At 36.4% G+C, this 21,667-nt stretch overlaps 1 protein-coding gene across 1 annotated transcript in view; it reads left to right on the forward strand.

Annotated features, from left to right (window-relative positions):
- Positions 1–21,667, forward strand: part of THSD7A (thrombospondin type 1 domain containing 7A) — a 278,494-nt gene that overhangs the window by 204,357 nt on the left and 52,470 nt on the right. The window contains exons 9-13 of the mRNA XM_066196734.1: positions 1,417–1,608; positions 10,319–10,553; positions 13,593–13,708; positions 15,815–15,947; positions 17,876–17,979. Of these exons, the coding sequence (XP_066052831.1) occupies positions 1,417–1,608; positions 10,319–10,553; positions 13,593–13,708; positions 15,815–15,947; positions 17,876–17,979 (780 nt within the window). The remainder of the gene's footprint in view (positions 1–1,416; positions 1,609–10,318; positions 10,554–13,592; positions 13,709–15,814; positions 15,948–17,875; positions 17,980–21,667) is intronic.

The following is a 21,667-nucleotide window of genomic DNA, read 5'->3' on the forward strand; positions in this document are numbered from 1 at the left end:
AACTGTGGTAGTTACTAACAGTAACTAATGCCTTTGGGATTCAATTGCAGGACATTTACTCAATATATCTAACAAATATTTTGTTGTGTTGAAAACTTACTTTCATTTGCAGATATTGATAAGACATTATTTTGTTGACATTGGCTATTAAAAGAAAAGGGTTGACATGATGGATCTTAGAAAGTGCATAATGTAGACAACTCCTATTTTGTCCTGTCAGGATCATGTAAAATTCAAGAGTGTTTCAATGAATGAATCATAACAGAAGGTTTTATGCCCTAGTACAGCAAAGATCATATAGCACAAAAGGCATTGAGATGCTTCGAAATGCTATCCTTTTTAGAAATTTTTTTAAAAGGGTTTTTTTATGTTTACAACTGAACTGGTTCTTTCATGCCTTAATTGCATATGGTTATCAAGGCCTTAGAAATCCAGTGTAATCATAGATGCAACATTCTCAGTTCCTCATAACAGGCATTATTATGTTGCGATAGCATAGCTATAATTCTAAAAATTGGACCTGATTCCCTCTCTCCTTCATTTTTTCCATCATTTGCTCCAACATGGAGATTTATCATGAGACTTACTGATATCAGAATATGTGGTCATTTGCTCATTCCCCCCTTACTAAATACTAACTTATTTGATCAGGAAGTCATGCTGCCTTACTAAACTATCTCTGTTGTGATTAAGGTGCTGTTTAGACAGATCTCAGACACAGTGCTCACACGATTATTTGACTGAAAACAAAAGCAACCCTGCTACTTAAATACTAGCTAATACTTTAGTAAGCAATTCATACCAGCCAGGATTTTTTTATTATAATGAAATGAGTACTTAAAGAATACAAATGCCTAGATCTTGTTATACTTCCACTAAACAAAGAGTGATGTGTTGCTGATTTGCTAACAAATGGAGATCTTTCTAACCAAACAACACTTTGACTGTAATTTACTGCAGCTTTTCATATTTTGATGGATAGCTGCAATTCAAAGGATGAATTGTGGATTATAAAACTGCCCAACTTAGGACATTTTTCCCCTTCTCCCATAAATTTGGATGAAAAATGGATCATTTCTGTACATGCATCTCCATGTACACAGTTTTCCATAGGTGTGTTATATAATCTATTACTCACATTTGGATTTTGTGTGGGATCAAGTATGTATTACAAAGCAAAAGCCTAAGGGCCACCCAGGCTGGCATTCACTTCATGAGAATATAAAATCAAGTTCGATTTAAGTATGCTTTTCTAGAATCGAGGCAGAGGATACAAGTAATAAAAAATCTATTTACCTTGTTTATACAGAAGAACAGAATCTAATTTATTTGTGTTCCCATCTGGACTAGATTGCCCATTTCAAGTTAATTTAGCAAATGATAGACTGCTGCTGGCCTTTTTTCCTTTTCCCCCAGGAGAAGAGGTTGACAGGCAGCTGTGCAGAGATGCCATCTACCCCATCCCAGTGGTGTGTGAAGCGCCATGCCCCAAGGACTGTGTGCTCAGCGTGTGGTCTGCCTGGTCCTCCTGCTCGCACACCTGCTCCGGAAAAACCACAGAAGGGAGGCAGCTGCGTGCCCGCTCCATCCTGGCCTACGCAGGTGAAGGTAAAGGCTGACACTCTTTGGATTGTGGATTGTTGCATTGTGAAGCCTCAGCTGCCTTTGTCACATCAAAGTAATTTCTTGATTGACAGAAATAAATGATTAGGTCGCATTAGTCAGTTTTTAAATATAGCAAAATTGTTTAAATGGTTGTCTTACATTTACTCCTGGTACCTTGAAGCAGCTTTAAAGAGGGTTTATTTTGCTCATTTCAGTTAATGCCACTGTATTTTTATTAGTGTGCTTAATGTACTGCTTCCATTTCAGGTATATGATTTTCTTGTTTTCATTAAAATTAAACAAGATAAATGATTCATCCAACACAGATTAGCAGTCCTAATTTATGTCCAATTTGGAAAGGTATAAGTATCCTGAATGTCGCTATAGGACCCAAAAGAAAGATGAAAGGCTCCAAATATTTCAGAAGGCAAAGAGCATAGGAAAAAACTTTTATTGCCTAATTCTTACTACCATTTATAAGGTGTTCCGATACAGACTTAACATGGTTGGTGAATAGGAACAACACCTCTCTAATCTCATTGGTTAAACTAGAGAAACTGTAAAACACCACCTGGAGACAGATTGTTTTGTGAAAAGATAGTTGTTTGCCAAGATTGTTTTGAGAAAAAGCTTTCTTGAGAAGTTTTTACTTGGAAAAAGTTAGCAGCTGCTAGCAGGCTAAAATCTCTCAGGCCCACAATGAATGCTGAAAAGATGAGAATTTTAATGTTTCAAATGTTAGCAAAACTGTTTTGTAGGGTTTTTTTCTCTAATTGGTACCTTATGTTACCCCACTAACATTGTTATTCATAGCAAAAGTTTGGGTTTTGCCTGTCAGTCTTCACTCATGAATGGTTTCCATTTATTTAAGTGATCCTTGTGCAGTGTCTGCAGCATATGCAAAGGCAAGACATAGCTGGAATATAAAGAAGACAAAACAGGTTTTAGATACAGGTTCATGGCTATTCTTTTTTGGCTATTTTCCATGGGTCCTACAGCTCTTTTTGTTTTGGTTTAAGTATTTCAGGGGTGGGAGGGTTATAGAGGAAACATATTCTGTATATAACATGGTTCAAAAATGTCTGTATCAAGTGTGCCAGGGTCCAGCTGAAAAAATGCCTCACGCAACATCAGGAGCCAGGAGACATAGCCAGCAAAGAGTTCCTGGAAGACATTTAGTCACATATACTACTGGAAAAAAAGTTAAATGTCTCAATGTAAAAGGATCGCATGCATGTGTTAGCTCTTCTTTCAAACTGTTAAGCATTTTATTACTTTATCTTAAGATCAAATTTAGCTGAAAAGTGAAAGCTGCAAGGTATGGAAACAGTGAAAAAGAATAGCTGTACACTTTGCTGTTTGCAGACACAGCTAACATTGCTAAAACTGTACTGTGTATTTAACAGAATTTGGGTGATTGTAAAAAAAATGTAGCAGAGCACTTTCAACCTTTTCTCTGAAAGGAACTTTTTCTAGAAGTGTAAGTGACAATCAGAACTGTACTCTATTTTAGAGGGTGATTCAAATCATAAATTACTTATATGGAATATGTAACAATAGAAACGCTTTTAAAATTATAAAAAAATTGGGTCTTTGGTGTCCCATTTTTTATAGTGTGTCAAAGAGACTCATTTTGGGGGAAACACAGAGCCATATAATTCAAATAAACATATATTCATGTGCTTCTTGCTTGTCCATGTAGGTCAAGACAATAGATTTTCTATATACTTTTGTAATTTTACTGGAGACAGAAATTTAAATCCTGACAAGCATGCCGAGAAAGTCAAAACTTAAATTACTGAAAAAAGTTATTCCACTTTCATATGCCTAATCTTAAAAAGTACTCCTTATTCTGCCTTTATACTTAATACAACATAAGTTAATTTACAAGGTTGCAGATGCGGCAAAGCTGTTCAGCATCACCTGGATTTTAGATATGTAAGTTTTATTAATGTTTGTTATGCAGTGATGAGAATCATCACAGAGTGATCACAAAGATGGACAGATCTCAAACTGGAGAGGCTGTAGGGAAGAAATTGCAAAAGTAAGGCTGAGAAGGCTAACTCGTTACCTGGGTGTTGTAGTGCTTCAACTTTGCTCAAACCCTGGCTCCTTTCCCACTATTTCAGCTGAGGTTATTCTGTGCTTTTGTAAAGGATACAAGCTGGTATGTCTACCCAGCTTTCCCAGGACTGCACTCACACCTTGATCAGATCTCTTCAATACTCTGCTCCTTTGCACTATGTACAAACTCCAGAGAATGAAAGTATATAAATAAATGAAAGAACCTTCCAAGGCCTAGGGTATTTTTCAACTCTAGCTGGAAGGTACTTTTCACATTTTCTTGTATTATATTAAAAAATGTATCTATCAGTTTAACTTTTTTTAATGCTTCGGTTGAATTAGAGTTACTGTCATCTTTCTCCTCCTGTTATGCTCCTGTTATGCCTCTTAGTCATTTGTTATGTGACAAAAAACTGAATGACTTTTCACCTTCAGAATTCCATGAGTGAGATCAGCTGTGTTTCCAAAACATAAAATGCTGGGTGCTGGAAGGTCTTTTCTTGTTCTAGAAGCACTGAATATATTCATGTATTTGAACAACTGTATTCCACTGATGTAAAAGGAAGCTTTACATGAACATTTTTTTGGAAAGCATGCAGTTCTCAGTTCTATTTAGAACTTAGAAAAAATGCATAGAATGGTAGATGGAAGCTCTGTAAGCATCACGTATAACTAAAAATTCCAAGTCCCATAAATGGAAGACAAATCATTCCATTTTCACATTAAAGCTGAGTTCTGAAAACAGCTGTCAGTTCTGTTCAGGTGAAGAGTCAAACAAATTTTCTTTTGGATTTCTGAACCTTCTCTTGAGCTGTTGGTATAAGAGACAGACCAGGCTAGGTAGGCTATTCCATGGTAATTTCTGCATCATGTTGCCATGAGTTTTTACTCAAAACACAATAGGACAAATATATTGTACATAAATATATATTATTCCTATTATATATCAAGATTGGATATTAATTAAAGAAAAAATATGTAAGACTGTTGCAAATCCATAAATAAGGCTAAATTTGTATTCTAAGATGACATAAGGAGTCCAGGTGTGAGTCCATGATCACACACATCCTCCTGCTAGTCATTCAGTCCACAAGCCTAGAAAGATCAAAGCATTGCAGGTATTACACACACAGTGAATACTGCAAACCATCAAAGTATTTGGTACATTTAATTCTTGTTCATTTGGGGACTTAAACATGAACAACCCCCTGAAATTTTTGAGGATCTATAAATAGACGTGAAATAGGTTTTTTTAATCTGGCTCTCAGATGGCTTTTTATCAAGTATTGTCTGTGATGGTTCAGTTTTTCTCCTCTTTGGACTAAAAACCAGTATATTGTGTCATTTTTCTTGTTAATATTGGCATATAACTGTCCGTAATAGTGCTATGTCATTTCACACCTAAGAATGTTTTTTTCCCCTCTTATTATCTAGCTATCTCTGCTGCTGAATTGGTTTGAAGAAACCATCAAGTTAACATGACTGGCCACCAGGAAACAACCAGAATCTAATCAATTTTTTTTTTAATGACATAGAATAGGAATAATTCAGTACTATTGTAATAATTCCTCAGTGTAAAGAATAGGTTTACAGGAAAAATGTAAGCTATATGTAAATTACAACAACTATAAACCATATGTAAATTACAACAGTGACGGTTTTTTATTGAGCTCTGGGATACCGACTCCCCCTCCTGCACCACACTGTGATCTGCTTGAGCCAGGAGCTGACCTCAGTTGTATACCCTCTCATCATTATTTCCTCATTCCAAACAAGACCCTTTTGGTGTGGTCAAACCACACGCTGCAGAGCCTCGAGCACAGTGTGGTCATGCACATCTGGGGTGGGCTTATTTACTTGCATTCAGCAGAGAGAAAGCAGTCTCTTCACAAGATAAAGACTTACTGTGCTTTGTGAGATGACTCCATGTGGAAATGAGTGTCACAATAACCATTTCTGATATTTTTTCTGAGATCATTGTCCTCAGCTCGAAGGTTTGAAAGGCAAAGCAATTTATAAATTTGCCTGTCTGTGAGACTGCCTATAGTGTTAGCTCATTTGTGTCACTGTCAAATATATCTTCATGGTACAGTAAGAAGCTCTGAAAAGTCACTGTCTCAAAATATAAAATGACAGCAAAGGACATAGTGATGTTACCTGGTACATCATATAGCTGTTCTGCATAAATCTAGTAAGTGTCATGTACAGCTCAGCCTATCTCTAGAATGCAGGGTGTGTCTACTTTTGGTTTGTATTCTGTTTAACTTTTGGTTTGTATTCTGTTTAATATTTCTGTTCTTTTTTTATTTGCTGCTTAAAATAAGTCTTATATAATTAGTGGTGTGCACTGAGAATGTTTCACATTACTGCTGGACCTGAGACTAAAAAGTACTAAATGAATATTAGGTTTGCAGTAAGTAATATAGATTGATTCTGCATTGATTATACACTTCCCATAGAGTGACACTGGCAAATTGGTGCAATACTGCATAACACTAATGTTGTGGATACATCCTAAGTTTTATCAGTAGAACCAATTTTGGAAAAGTAAAGATTTAACACTCCACTTCCCCAAAAACCCCAAAACTAAAAAACCAAAAGTCGAATCCAAAGAGGGAAATAAGATGACTTAAAAGCTTAATTTACTAAAATGAGAGGGAAGGGAAAGACTTTCATTTATTATTCTCTTAGGACAGGGATGCATATATGTGGCAGTACTTTAGTATGGGTACTACGTGCTCATAGATGAGCAAGGTATAATGCCAGAAGGACTATTTGGCCTTATATGACCATATAACACAGAGTACTAAACATCACAGTTAGATAGTATTTATTGAATATCAGTTGTCCATGTCATCAGATACTCTGTTTGACAAACCAGCAGCACTTACTTCTCATCTGTCTGCAAGACTGGTTTATTGAATACGTAAGAAATAGCTGGATCAAAGGTGTTTCTTCTTAATACTTAGAAATTATTGTTGATATGCTTTAAAATTTTATTCCTGTTAAATTCCAGTACAGTTTGACTTCATAGTTGCAAACAAGAAGTTATGTTTAGAGTTTTTTAATGTATCTACTCTTCCTACACTTACTGAGTTTGTTTTTAATTTTTGTATTTTCCTGCCTTGACATAACAGTGCTTGGTAACTAAATCTGAAAGCACAGAATTGAGTAATTGTTTCAGCAGCAAATTGCTCATTTACAAAAGAACAAGTTTTGGAGAACATGATGTTTTTCATGAAACATGAATAAGAAAAAACCCACTTCATTTTAGAACTGTGCAACTTGGGTTTTCAGGCAAGAATTACTAAGTGACCTGACACCTGCTTGAGAAAGGTGAGCCAGGGCAGGGTATGTTTCTGCACTTCTTGTGCTTAGGAGTCCCTCTACTCAAATTTCTGACTGTACTGAGGGATCAGGGGTTCTTATTCTGTCCTGGAAAAGACTTGAGGACAGACCTCACATTTACCATGGGTCCACCCTGCATCCTGACCTGTTGTGTATTTTGGACAGATCTGCTTGGTTTGTGTAACTGATATAAACCAGAGGAGGTAACATCAATGTTTGGAGAACAGGAACAGTCTTGATTCTGGCTGTGTCTGTCTTCAGGAAGTGCAGCTGCCTTGAGAAGTGCCTACCTCGTCCCTACAGCAAAGAAAGGAGTAACACCCATTTCACTCATTAGAATACAAGAGGCATTTCAGTCACATCTGTTTTCTCAAACTTCAAGATTATTCCAGCTGTTTTGAAATGCATTTATAAAACTATATGGAATGGCAAAAGCGAGTAATATCAAAATGATCAATTTAATGATCCTAAATGCTTAAAAAAAGTTAGCGTTTTGAAATTTGAAAGTTATCAAGTCAATGTCACAAAAAAAGATTTCTAAAATCCAATCATTGAATATCCTAGGGCAAGGTGTCGTACCCATTAGCAGCTCCAAATCAGGCAGAAAAGCAATCTAAGTGTATGACAGTTCTGTCAGCTGTTGTATAAGCAATATGCAAGTCCCTCTGAAAAGCCGGTGTTTCACTTCCATGACTACTTTGCTTAAAACTCCAAACCCAATGCTAAATGCTAAGTGCTTCAGCTCTAATTTCTTTTTTTTAACCTTGAAATTATGATTTTTACTGCTGCCAAGCAGTTGTCATCTGATCATTTACTATTAAAGGATGTTTGTTATTGTATGTCCCTTTTTCCTACATTCTGATGAATTCAGATGTCTATTTTATTTTTTTTTCTGTGATCCTCATTAACTTTTATGTTCCTGTCAAACCTGTCCTCTACTGGGGATATCCTCATAAAGTTGTTATCCCTACACAGATGTTGTAAAGGTCATCTCTAACTCCCAGTTTTCCAACCCCTTCTGCATTTTCTGTACCTAGGTAAACTTGAGGAAGTACAAGAGAATGCAACTTTCCCGGAGACAATGGCACATGGATTTTTATTTTAGTAGTACTATTTCCACATTTTGTTCAGTCTTTGCATGTTTTTTTTTTAACTCCTGGTTTAATCTGCTCAGAACTGGATTCCCACTGAGCTGTAGACATTCATGCCCCAATGTTTTTCCTTTGCAAGTCAGTGTCAATCTCATTTTTCCCCTGAATATATATTCTTGCATGGCTGTCTAAACTGAACCTAAGTTGTCACTTTTTTCTCAAATGTCTTAGGTTCCTGTGGTGTTCAATTCTGGGAAAAATATTTTTTCCCATGCACTGCCTTTAATTTTTGAATTTCATTATATATTTCCCTTGTGTTTTATCTTGAGCTAACATCAGATGAAAATAATTAATTTATTAACCTTCCCTATATCTCTTAACTTTTCCTTATTTAACCCTTTTAATGGAGAAACATGTCTAGAAGAATCAATTTTCTCTTCCATGAAAAATAATTTGTGACTTTACAATTTTTTCCCCTTCAAAGTACACTCACTTTCCTAATTTACTTGCTTATATTCCTATCTGCTGATGTTAACTGATTTTTTTTTTCTGGAAGGATGATGACTAGAAAACCTTATCAAACTTATTACATAACCGTAATTTTATTTTACTTTTTTTCCCCCTTTTTTAAGAAAATGCATTTGGCATTTTGTTTTTATGCCCTGCACATGGGCATATATTTTAAGCAATTCTGATAGACTTGAGTTGCATCTATTTTGAACCGGAAAAAAAATCCCAGTTATTCGTTAATTAAATTCACATATTTGTAGGTTTTTCTAATCCCCTTTTGAAAATTTAAGATTAGCTAGTCTGTGGCATGGCATCTCAGCTGTTATGACATTTGCTATTGCTTGGTTAAATCAACATTTTTAGAAAAAAAGCCAGAAATAAAAAATATTCCTAGAGAAATAAATTGAGAATTATGATTTTATCTTGTGTTGTCATTAGAATTAACCTTTTCTCAAGTTTGCTGCAGATCTAGCCCATGCAGAACAACTTAGGATATAAAGTATTTTTATACTGGTTACTTGACTTTCTTGTATTGGATTATTTGAAGCATCCATTTTTTCTTTGATTACATTTACTTTTTTTGTATAATTTCAACAACAAGTGCTTAAAACCCCTTCCTTCCTGCATATCTGTAGAGCAGAGAGTCAACCTGAAGTTCAGTGCTGAGATATAAAGAGTAATATAATCTACAGCATGCATTTGGTGTGAGCATTCATTTTTGTTTTTAGAGAAAAGTCATATGGATCATCAATATTAACTAATAAAAAGTTCCTCTTTCAATTATCTTTCTTTTCTTGGTTTTTAGGAGAGGCTAAAGTGTTGCTTAGATTTTTTGCTGCCTTTCCATCAGTTGGAGATAGGAGTCCCATTGTTCCTTGTAGGCCAGAATTTTAAACCCAGATTCTGTGTGCCTAGAAACACGAGACAGACGTGATGTCTGCTCACAGGGCTGGACATTGAATAGACTGTGATCAGCTATGGTAGGAAAGACCATTTCTCCTGGAGGACTGGGAGGCCAAAGTAGTTTTGAAGTGCTTTAATATGATAAACTGAACATACTATCTGAAACAAAACACAACAAATCTGAGCTGTTCTTCACAATCATTGACACTTGATTGCATTTAAACCTTAAGCTGGAATAGGCTTTGTTATCTTAATCTGGACCTGAAATTGCCAGCTGTGCCATCCACTTCGGTTTGCACAATATGGATAAACATCCACTGGGAGCTGGACAAGAGCTCCAAGAATCCTTTTAATTGACCTGTGAATTAGACATAAAAAGTGGTCTTTACACGTGCATAAGTAGAATAATTAACCATTTTTTCTGCCTAGAGCTTTCATATATCCTTATGTAACCTCTTGCAGTCTCTTCTAGAGAACACCTAAACAATAAGGCTGTAGATTACTCCAAGCACATTTGTGTGTTATAGAAGTTATGATTATGTTGTTATCCTTTTAGTACAGACATAAATATTGTCCATGATTAGTCTGTTCTGTGTGACTTGTTGACTGAAATTTGTCCAAGTCAATATTGGGCATATGAAGAGGAGGAGAAAGGAACAGCATTTCTTTCATGTAATCAAACTGATAATATATAGCTAAGAAAATTTCAAAGCGAGTTTGTGGTATGTGCTTTTTTAACCAAAAAAAAAATTATCTCTTTCCAGTGAATGATCTTTTGCCCTCTTTTATTGTTCCAGGAGGAATACAGTGCCCAAACAGTAGTGCCCTGCAGGAAACACGCAGCTGTAACGAGCACTCTTGCACTGTCTATCACTGGCAGACTGGCCCATGGGGACAGTGCATAGAGGACACATCTGTGTCTGCTTTCAATTCCTCTGCCAGCTGGAATGGGGAGGCCACCTGTTCCGTGGGGATGCAGACAAGAAAGGTCATCTGTGTGAGAGTCAACGTGGGACAAGTAGGCCCAAAAAAGTAAAGATCTTTAAAAATATTTTGCTACTGTAATTATGTTTGGATTTTACTGCTTTGTATTTTTATCACCAATGACTGCTTGCAAAGGCAAAAAGACCCTCCTCTTTGTGTTTTCATGACAGAGCATATCGTCTTCTAAAAATATAAAGCTGGCACAACAGGAAGACCAGATAGTACATTTCTCATGATGGATTTCAATGGCTGGTATTTAAAGTGGTGTTTTTTCTGACAGCTGAGTAAATTCAGTTGGCTCCTTGCCACCATCAGGTTGAGTCACAATAAAATTCTTGGAGTATGCAGACCAGCACCCTTTCCAATATCTTTGTGTTGCCTCCAAACAAGCAGTGTACACTATGGATTAGTGCAGTTCCACTCAAAAATAGTGATATGAATCTAAACACAGCAAAGCCCTTCTCAGAACCAGACCAAGGAAGTGTAGCATAGTGGAAACTGACATGAAATTAATTTGAAACAATAGTTTTAACATTAATTTAACATTTTAACATTAGTTAAAATTAACATTAGTTTTAACATAATTTTTTCCCATTTACGTGGTTTTTTAAAATTATTCCTTTGAATAACTTAATGATTAAGTTATTCAAAGGAATAACTTAAAAAATGTCCCAATGATTTGGGTTTACTGTTTAATGTGTTACCAGGGTTAAATACAGATTAGCTGCTAGTAAAATGTATTTGATAATATCTTTGTAGGGATTGGCAGTCTGCAAATATGTCCCACTCAGAACAGATTCAAAACTCTAAGAACTGATAGCAGAGGTCATTTAGAAAGTTCATGAGGCAGCTGTTTTCACACTAAATATTTGCATGATGCCTGCCATTTTTTCTTTTATTCTGCAGTAGATTTAAGTCTAATTTACTTTAAATAGAAATGTGGGGAGTAATGTCTGCACATTCAGTAATCTAAATTGTTGTGTTATCTGTATTAAGTTGCTGTTATATTTAGTCATGATACCATTATCTTTTGTTTGGTACATTTACATAAAAAACCCTGAAAACCTCTAATGATTTATCATCCTTTTTAAATCTACTGTAAGTGCCTCTACCTTTGATTTGATGTTAAATTCTGGGAGGAGGACTGTTTTATTCTTTCATAAATGAATCATGTGAAATGAAAAAAGGTCTTGCTTGGTCCTTCAAATTGTCACATCAAAATCACTGAATCGTTTTTAAATACCCAGACATTTAACAAGAAAATGTAAATAGGAACCTTGTTTTAAACTCCCCTTAATAAAAAGGATTACTGTGGCATGATACAATCAATATTATTGGCCTTATCTGCCTCACAAGTTACAGACTCCAGCATGTATCTTTTCTGTTTAATTTGACCTTGAGTAAGGACTGCAAAAAAAATCAATACTTTGTTTTAAGCCATATATAGTAAATACAAACAACATAAAGCACAGAAATGGTGTTCTAATTGAACTAATTGCCTTGCCTAAGTATCTGAAGAGGAATTGTAGTGCTTAGTGCTCCTGAAAGATGAAGCCCTCAGTGAAATGGTAAATGTGTTTATTTCAGACTGTTTTGTACCCTTATAATTTCTTCTGTTTTTAAAGGGAAGAGCCAATGCAAGAAAAGCCATTAGCAAGCCAGTGTTCAATGCTTTTCAGAAACATTTTTTATTTTAACCTGAAAGAAAATTTCTGGCAACATTGTTAATATATGTGATTGGTAGCAGAGCATTTTTTAAAGTGTATCTGATCATATCTAAATACATCCTTGCATATAGAATCTGATTTTATGAAACGCGTAGAACCAAGGCACAAGTTGACTTAAAATTGTAGAGAGAACTTACAGAGAAGTGATAGAGATTTGTGTTGCTATAGCTATATAATTTAATGTTTTTTCACCTTGGTGGAAGGGGAGAAGAAAGGGTGGAGATCCCATTTTAAGAGGGCACCAAGGATTTGGTGCTGGTTCATGGTAATTGATCACATACTGAGAAGAATATGTGAGTTGACAGGAAAACGCAGAGACAACCCATGGAGAGCATGCACAGGTATTATTGTTGAAGAGTATGTTTCTATAAAGCTGCAGATCAGCTTTTGTCCTCCTCACATTGCACAGGCATAGTTCTCTGCTGACCATGGAGAATAGATTCTCTTGCTAGATTACCATTAGTCTTGCCTCTCCCACGTCCCTAGTCGCAGTTGTCCAGCACTGAAAAGAGGAAAAGCTAGTCATAGTAATGTTTTTCTGTAATGATCCAAAAGCTCCCAAATATGGATGCGATGTTTTTCTTACATCTTTCCATATCCTTCAGACAGCCCACAGTCTGTATGTTTTTAGAGCAGTTGTAATTTTGAAATTATTTAAATATTTTCACTACTTCTGCGAGAGTTATTGTATCATTCTGAGACAAGTATTGTGGCATAGAGAGTTGTTTTTCCTTGATGAAAAAAGACAGAATCCCCACAGAATGGGGAAAATGACCTGGGTAATAAGTTCCATATGTGGCAGTCCAATAATCCTCTTTATATTCTGATCAAGCCTCTTCCTAGAACAAGTAAGGTCTTCTGCCTTTTCTGACAGTCTTTCTCAGTCTCATTGATCTGGCAGTTTTAAATCCTTTTCTGATTTCTCTCATAATCACAGCCAGCTTATACATATTTGTTCCTGGGTTAGTACTGTTATTTATTTTAAATATGCCTCCTTCCTGAGTTTATAGTTTTGATAAAGTGATGAGACCTGAAAATGTATTTTACTAAGCTAAATGAGATGGCTTTTCTTCATAATTATGTGAAAGCTTGAAAATAACCCTGAAAATACAGTCTAGCATGGTGAGTGAGGGATGATGATTATTTAAATCCTGAGGTGCAGTGTACACCAGATTTGGCTTGCTTTCACCACATGTATTTAACTGCTGCTAGTTTTTATATCTGTGTTCCATCCTGGTGAATTCTGGGCAACAAGAACTGTCCTCTTGTGCCTGCAGGCATTCAGTACCTCACATGATTCACTACTTCATTGCAGAGTGATAGTTTATTTGATAATGCTTCTTTGTAATTTTTTTGTTAGATGCCCTGAAAGCCTTCGACCTGAAACTGTGAGACCTTGTCTGCTTCCCTGTAGGAAGGATTGTATTGTGACTCCGTTCAGTGACTGGACACCGTGTCCTTCTTCCTGTCAAGAAGGTAATTTTGGACATAGAGGTTTTGCTGAAAAGAACAGTTATTTCTATCCATTTTCTATATGCCTCTGTTTGGATTTTTTTCCCATATTTTGCCTAATGTTACAAACTCCTATTTGCATCTTACACTGATAAAGAGATAACTACTTACAGGGTAGACACATAGCTCTTATTATCAGCTTATCATCTCAACATCAATACTCATGCAGTGTTATTATTTTAATTGTCAGATTATAAAATGGACAGATTTTGGGTTTGCAAATACCTAAGTTGATGCTGTTTGCTCATCAGGAAAACCTATTTCTTTATATACAAGGAGATAAGTATGTAACTAGGTAGATATGCAGTTGCATATAATTTTATCTGGCTGCTTCTACTCCAAGGAAAATTGAAGGAGAGTTAATAAAAACCAACAGACTTTACAGTGCTGTGAATGGCCTGAATTAAACACAAAATCCAACACCATTTTAATACACTTGGGAAAGCTCTTTAAAACAGTGCAGGTCTCCCCTGAATTTTTATTACATTGTAATCACACATGAAGTTAGTGTGATGATAGGCTTAATGTTAGCCACATTTTATGCTTTTTTTTTTCTCTCTCCTTAAGCTTAACATGAGGCATTTTTCTAATATGTACTATTACAGACAGTCTCTGTAGTACACCCTGTTCCACAAGGTGCTAATTCCTGTGTGGGACATGGTGATTGCTCACAGCTGCATTGTCAGAATGTAAAAGATACAGTTACAGAAAACATACAGACTTGGGCTGTCACGGCCAATTCTTTATGGTTGGTAAAGGACACAAACATAAAGGCATTTTGCAGTAATTCCTATCAGTGTTTAATGCATTCTAACAAATGAAAAAAAAGGGTTAGGAAGACTGAATTCATAACCTTTGAAAAAGAGCAGGGAATTGAATCCATAAAATCTGAACCTGTGAAATAGGTATTTATTATTATATATGTGTTATTTTGCAGCAGCATTAATTGTTCTTTCTGAAATATCTTTGTTGGAGGAGATCATACTGGGTGAAACTGCCATCCTTTTCTGTTCCCATTTCTGTGGGTTTTAAGGAAATTCTTGATGCAATGAGCACATCTTCATAAATATTTACCACAAACGATTGTGCAGGCTTCTATAAAACAGTATATTTGTGAACGACAGGTGTTTTTTCTATTCAGTGAGTCAAACTCTCTTTATACTACAAAACCAATTTTTATTTCATGGGGTTTACCCATTTGTGCCAGCAAGCAGGTCAGTAACTTTCCTGGGCTGCACGTCTGTTTTGTCCTTGTGCCAGCTCTTGGCATCTCCTGGAGCTGTTTGACTCGGGAGTGAAGGGTTTCCTCTGTGCTGAAGAGTGGCCAGGTGGTGGAGAGCCACCGCCGGGATTCTCCTACTGCTCACTCCTAATTACAATGGCTTGGCCATGGTCCAGCATGCTTCTGTGATCAGACAAGCTGCAGCTGCTGTAATAACCCACCCAAAGCTGATATCAGCTCAGTCAGCCAAATGTCTGCTCTACTGCTCTCTGTGAAAAAAATAAAAACCCTCCAAGATTTTTACCTAACATAGGCATTGCTGTGGAACTAATACAGATCTGTAGCTTTTCTCTTAATTTTCTGCCTGATGAGCTGATAGCTGAAGATGACTGAAATCAAAATTCCTACAGGAAATATTTACTTTTTATCATTAATAATGGATGACCATAATAATTAAAAAACTGCAAACTGTAAAGGAATTCTGGAGTGAAATTTCTGTCTCTGGTTTTACATGCAAATGATGAGGGCAAGCTTACACCTTCAAACTGTAAAGTGTAGCAGCAAACTGAGCTGGTTTAATTTTTGCTCCCGTGAACTGTTTGTTAATTTAAGCTGTCTTTTCATTTATTCAGTACTGCTGGTATTGCTGGTATTGCTTTCTGTTTAGTTCCGCTTTCTGGCCTTGAGCTGAAATTGAAGTGTTTTTTCTATGAGGCTTAATTTTTTTCTGCTTATGCCCAAAATAGCATGTCAATATTATGGCAATTGGTTCAAAAACCTTGTTTTCACCCTAATTAGTTTCAACCCTAAGTAGCAGCAGTAGAAATCAGCTATTCTACTCTTTGCAGGGGGTGTCACAGTAAGGAAGCAGTCCCGTCACCGAGTCATCCTCCAGCTCCCTGCCAATGGTGGTAGGGAGTGCCCAGACTCTTTGTTTGAGGAAAGGGAATGTGAAGTTTCTCTCGTCTGTCATAGCTACAGGTATGTGAGACAATCAACCAGAAACAACTCAGACATGATATTTAAACTTGTACTACCTTTAGAGCTTGCTGAATTCCATTTCTTAGCAGTAGTTGTTTTTCTAGCATGTACTATTTAAAAAAATAGGATACACATCTGAATCAAAGTTTCACAACAGATACGTAGACTCAGTTTGGCCCATAGGGAGTCACTGGTTCACTTTGTTCCAATTCTTTGGCAAGAACATTGCAACGACTAAAAATTGCTTTGCAGAATAAATTTTTCCTAGAAACTGTTTTGACATTCTAAACATGTAAAGCAAATCTTTCTAAAATATCCAAAGTGCTGAACTGCAAGCTTGTATGTTTAGGAGAGCTGACTTCTGGTGCCTCACTGTTCAACCTACCATATCCTTCATTTTTCTATCCTAAAAGCACTGAGACAGTCCAGAGCTGAAGATATCCCCCACGTGCCCTGTGTCCCCTGCATTGCCCTGATCTTCACCACAGAATGTTGAGGAGTATTCCAGAAGGTGGAACGATTTTTGCTTAAGAAAATGTTTGGGAGTTCTGTAACATCTAACTGAATGAGTGGGAAGGTCTAGACATGCAACAGAATCTTGTTCTTGATGGAGAAAAAGTGTAGAAAATTCTGAGGCCATAGTTAGATTTACTTCACAAAATAGTAATTTAAAAAATTTGTTTGTTTTATGAATAATAATTCCCATGAAACTACTATCTGTTGCAGGGGTACAAATAGAATTTAAGATTAGTTTAATGAAAAGGATCTGAGATTAAAGAAACGTGTTACTTTCATCATCTCATAAGAGTTATCATTGCAAATTCATTAGGAGATCATACTCTATGAAACTAAAAGATATGAAAAGACTGAAAAGAACATTGGGAAGCTACAAAAATCAGTACTCTAAACACCAGATAAATGGAGCTCAAGAACTTTTTATGGTCAAAATGAGAGTTAGAGTTTTATCTTTTAAAATGCTGGCTGCTCCTCGTCTCTTTAGTATCTTCAGTATCTGAGCTGCATGATAATGTGCTGAGCATAAGAAAGAGGAGTTGCTAGAGAGTGGTAGATGAGGTCATTTATATTTAATGACACAAACTAATACTAAACACATGTTCCATATATTTCCTTTAGCATCTTTCTGACCTGCACACATGCTGCGACAGATGGACTCACACACTCAGCTGACTCGTGCCTTAGTTAGTTGCTGTCCCATAGAGGCAGGTTGCAATGAAACTTGAGGTGCAAAACCATTGGAATAGTTTAAAACACGCAAACTGCTGATGGCTGGAGCTGTGGACAACTGTGGATTATTTTAGAGTTGTGACAACAAACAGACTTGCCTGGATTTGTTATGTTTGAGGGCTGGGGTATTCTGCAACACTAGCAGGGAACTTTGTAAAAGTTTCATAGTAGTTTATAGTAATGATAGAATAATTTAAGCAGTCCAATATTGCATTTGTTGTTAACGGTTTTTTGCAAGTTCCTTTTGTTTGTGTTTTATTTTTGATCTGGTGGACCCATTGTGTTGGTTTTCTTGGCCAGCTCCGCATCTGTAAGGTGTTGCTACACAGCGACCCAAGATCCCAGGAATTTCCTGAGGCACCCTTGCAATCGCTCAAGCCCACTGTCCTGATACTTTTGTTCAGCTACCTTACCTTTGTGTTTCTTATTTCTCCTTTTTTCTTTCTATCTTTGCTTCCTCATTTCTTCTGTATGTTCTTGGTGGCCTCATCCTAAAAGAAGAAAAAAAGTTAACAGAAGAGGGATAAGTTTATGGTACTGTTACTGATTCTTTTGTGAATTGCCTGTGACCAGTTAGTAAAAATAAGCAATAGCTTGTGGTGATGTAACACTATGTCACACTTGTGTTGCCTAAGGTTTGATGGCTACAAGGTTTAGATGGATTGCTTCCCCTCTCATTTCAGGTGGAAGACACACAAATGGCGCAGGTGCCAGCTGGTACCATGGTACGTGCGCCAAGACAGTCCGGGAGCACAGGAGACTTGTGGACCTGGGCTACAAGCAAGAGGTTAGACCCTTGGTTTCTGTTGTTTATTCCTCAGAAATCTACAGATGCACTGGTGTGGGAAATGCCTTACATTTTACTCCTTGTAACCTAACATTAATTTAATCTATCGTTATGTGCACCAGCAAAGGAAAATACTGAAAGTGCTCAGGGCCATGTCTCAGTATATTTGGAGTCTCTGCCAATGTGGAGATCCTACAGCCTCCTCTGGAACTTGCTCCCTGATGCAATTTGTGTGTGTGACCCCTTATTCTTTCACCGCGTATCTCTGAGAACATTTTGGCTATTTCCTCTCTATACTCTTAAATTAAGGTAGTTACAGAGAACAGTGGGAGCATGAGAGATGCAAGACCTTGCATTTACAGTGTTAAAGATCAGTGCCAGCCCATTTCTCCAGGCTGTCAAGATCTTTTGAATGGCAGTCCTTCCAGGTAGGTACTGACTGCTCAAACAACCATTGTCCTCCAACTTGCTGAACATGCTTCCTGTGCAGGTCATTAAAGAGACTATACAGAGTTGTGCCTGGAATTAACCACAGAGCTGAAACAATCTTAACCAACTGCTGGTTAAGACTTCTAAACCACTGACCCTTTGAGCCCAATGATCCAGGTATTTTTGCACCATTTCCATTAAATAGCAAATAATTTTTACATCCAAATCCAGCTTTGCTGCCACCTGACTTCATAGAGAATTTTGTGGCTTTAACAGAACTGTGTATGTGTGACTGTTAAATGTAGCCAGGATAAGAGCATTTTAGTTGCATAAATACATTCAATAGAAAAATAAATGCAGTTCCTATTTACTGTGTTACAGTAATTGAATTGCTTTGAACTACTGGTCAACCTTGAATTCCGGGAAGGTTTTTCTCCTTTGTTGTTTCTGAGTGCAAACTTCTATTTGTTAAAGCACTATTGGCTCAGCAGATTGTGCCATTGCCGAGGAAGGACATTGCTAACTGCAGAAGTGAAATGTTCAGGTCATTAACTTCCTTGCACTATTAAAGGAGGTCGTAGCATACTTAAAAAGTTATGGAGTAAATCTTAAGCCAGTAGCTCCTACCACTTACTCAGAGAGTGTCACAGGAGATCAATTTAGAGCTTACCACAAAATGAAACCTTAAGGCATTGCCTGGTAATACTAAAGACTTCTGGCTGTGGTAATTATTTCAAAGGTCTATCACAATGGAATCTATTTGTAGCAGCTCTGGAGGATACATTCAGATTACACACCGAGAAAATAAGATTTCTGTCTTTGATGTCTTTTTACTATCTGATGGTAGGAATTCAGATAGTAAAAAGTGTTGTCTTCTGTGCTTGCAGGGCAGTACCTAAATCTCTTGACTTTGTCTCAAAGTCAGTTAATAAAGAAAGATAGTTAATAATAGTGTATAGAGATTGGATTTTATTACTCTTTTGTGTCATGAGACTTTCTTTTTATTTTCTTAAATGTAATTCCAATCATGTACAGGGCACACATATATAGAATAATACATGATTTTGAAATTAATGGCCATGTAGTTTTCAATTCTGTTAAAACAGATTGGCAGAATTTCCCTTTGGTACCACACAGAGTTTGATCTTGTGAAAGATGATGTATTCAAGCAGTAATCTTATTCCCACAAGCAGATAAAATGGAAGTAGCTCTCTAGTGTAATATGGTCAAGTGGTAGGATGAGTAATCCTTAATTAGGAAGCCCTAGAGCAGCTAAGCCTGAAGAAAGCTGGTGATTCTGGTAGAATCATGTGAATGTTTCTGAGATCCATTGTTAGAAAGGAAGATTTTTGTTTGCTACTGCTTTTTGTCAGGTCTATCCCAGGTATAAATTCTATTGTAGAATTCACAGATCAAATTATTCAAGTTGAAAAATGAATGTTTACTTGTACTTCAGACCAGACATCAAAATCTGAATCTAAATATTGTTTAGGCAGTTGCAGAGGTGAAAATTAAAGGCATTAAAGACAGAGCAGGTTTTACCCAATATTTTTTTGCATTTATGTAAGTGATGTAAATTAACATAAAATGTAAGTTACCAACTCAGATCTATCAAGTGTCATGTCTCAATGTTATAATACCTCACAATGTGTTGAACCTATCTTTTACCGTTGTACTCAGTTACGTAATCTGATAATCTGTGGGAGAGAAACACAGTAGTACAACTTTTCCTTAGACTGACACAAATAAAATGTTTTCCCTTTGCAATGAATATGAGTTGGAAGTACAAGTTGGTTTTTTGCACTAAAGTAAACTTTGGAAAACACACTTCTCTAATTCTAGAGATAATCAGTTAAAGTTTTTTTTTTTTTTTTTTTTTTTTTTTTTTGGGTGGTTTTTTGTTTGTTTGTCTGTTTGTTTTACCTCACACCTCAGAAAATTGCATTTTGAACATGGATAGTGTGTTTTATTTGGTAATATAATTTATCTCCTACACAGGGCATCAACAGATTCCCTGTCCCTTCTTACCTTTCAAATTCTGCCATCAAAATAGCCATGTGTGAATTGTTAGTGATACACATTATTTTGTTGGTCCCTCTGCACAAGAGTTGATTTCATGCAAGGTTCTCACTTAAGGGAGACTGACCTGAATGCAAACATCTGCCTGACTGAGCTCTGCCCTGGACAGTAGTAGAAAGATTTCACCAGTTCCTGAAGGAAGACTCCAGAAGAGGTTTCTTCTCCTCTTCCTGTTAATTCTTGGCTCCCTCCTGCACACTTGGTTACCCCTAAGTAAAATTTCTACAGGCTGTGGAAAACTTTGCATAATAATATGTCACAAAAAAAATCTATACTATAAATAATTTCTTTAATGGTTATTTTGTGATGTAGATACAGAAAATACCGAGCAACTACTTTTAACCACCCCAAAATTACAAAATGCTGAAATATGAAATCCATTTGGTACAACATTCTGGTGCTGCATTTATGATTGCTACTGTAATACAGATATTTTGATCAGCACATTTAACTGTTTGTTGGTGAATTCTGTGCAAATATTGACCATAGTATGAAAGTTGTTGACATAGCAGCATTTCTTTTCCAATTGAGAAAGAGTTCTCTTTCAAGTTTCTGGTGCTCATGAATGCAGAAATCACACATTTATCCATCTGTTTGTGCCAATTTGCTTTTGATGACAAAGCAAAGCAATAATCTTATAGAAGTAATCTCTGCCATTTGGTTTCCCACACATTGCCTTTTCATTTTGTGTTGATACTCAGTAGAGCAAGTAATTCTATTCTTCTGTGTGGAAAGAGTTCTGAGTTCCTCTTTTTCAGTGCAAGGGGATGTTGCCATTGCTATCAGCTTGTCCTATTTCTGATATGACTGCCCATGCACAAACACTGTAACACATAGATTATCAGCAAATGTGTTAAATGAGAAAGTATAGGAATGTGCACCAGGGAAAAAGGCACATCTGACCATGCATTCATTAGCAGTTTATTTTGAACAAAATAGTCTGTAACTGTTAATATTTTAGTTAGAAAGATAATTAAATCAGATGGGAAAACTAGAAGCTAGAAATCATTAAAAATTACTGGTTTAGTATCTCATCTTAGCAGTCTCTGAGTAACTAGAGCATATGCATGCCTTGCTTTATCTCACAGCTTTACTGTTTACACTTCCTTTCTTCAGCTTTTTTATCACATTTCGTCCTTCTTGGCAAAAGAGATACTTGGGTGAATCATAAAGTTTACAA

The sequence above is a fragment of the Chamaea fasciata genome, unplaced genomic scaffold (genome assembly GCF_029207755.1).
Source record: "Chamaea fasciata isolate MVZ Bird 193981 ecotype frontalis unplaced genomic scaffold, bChaFas1.0.hap1 SCAF_1, whole genome shotgun sequence".
In the NCBI taxonomy this organism is placed as follows: Eukaryota; Metazoa; Chordata; class Aves; order Passeriformes; family Sylviidae; genus Chamaea; species Chamaea fasciata.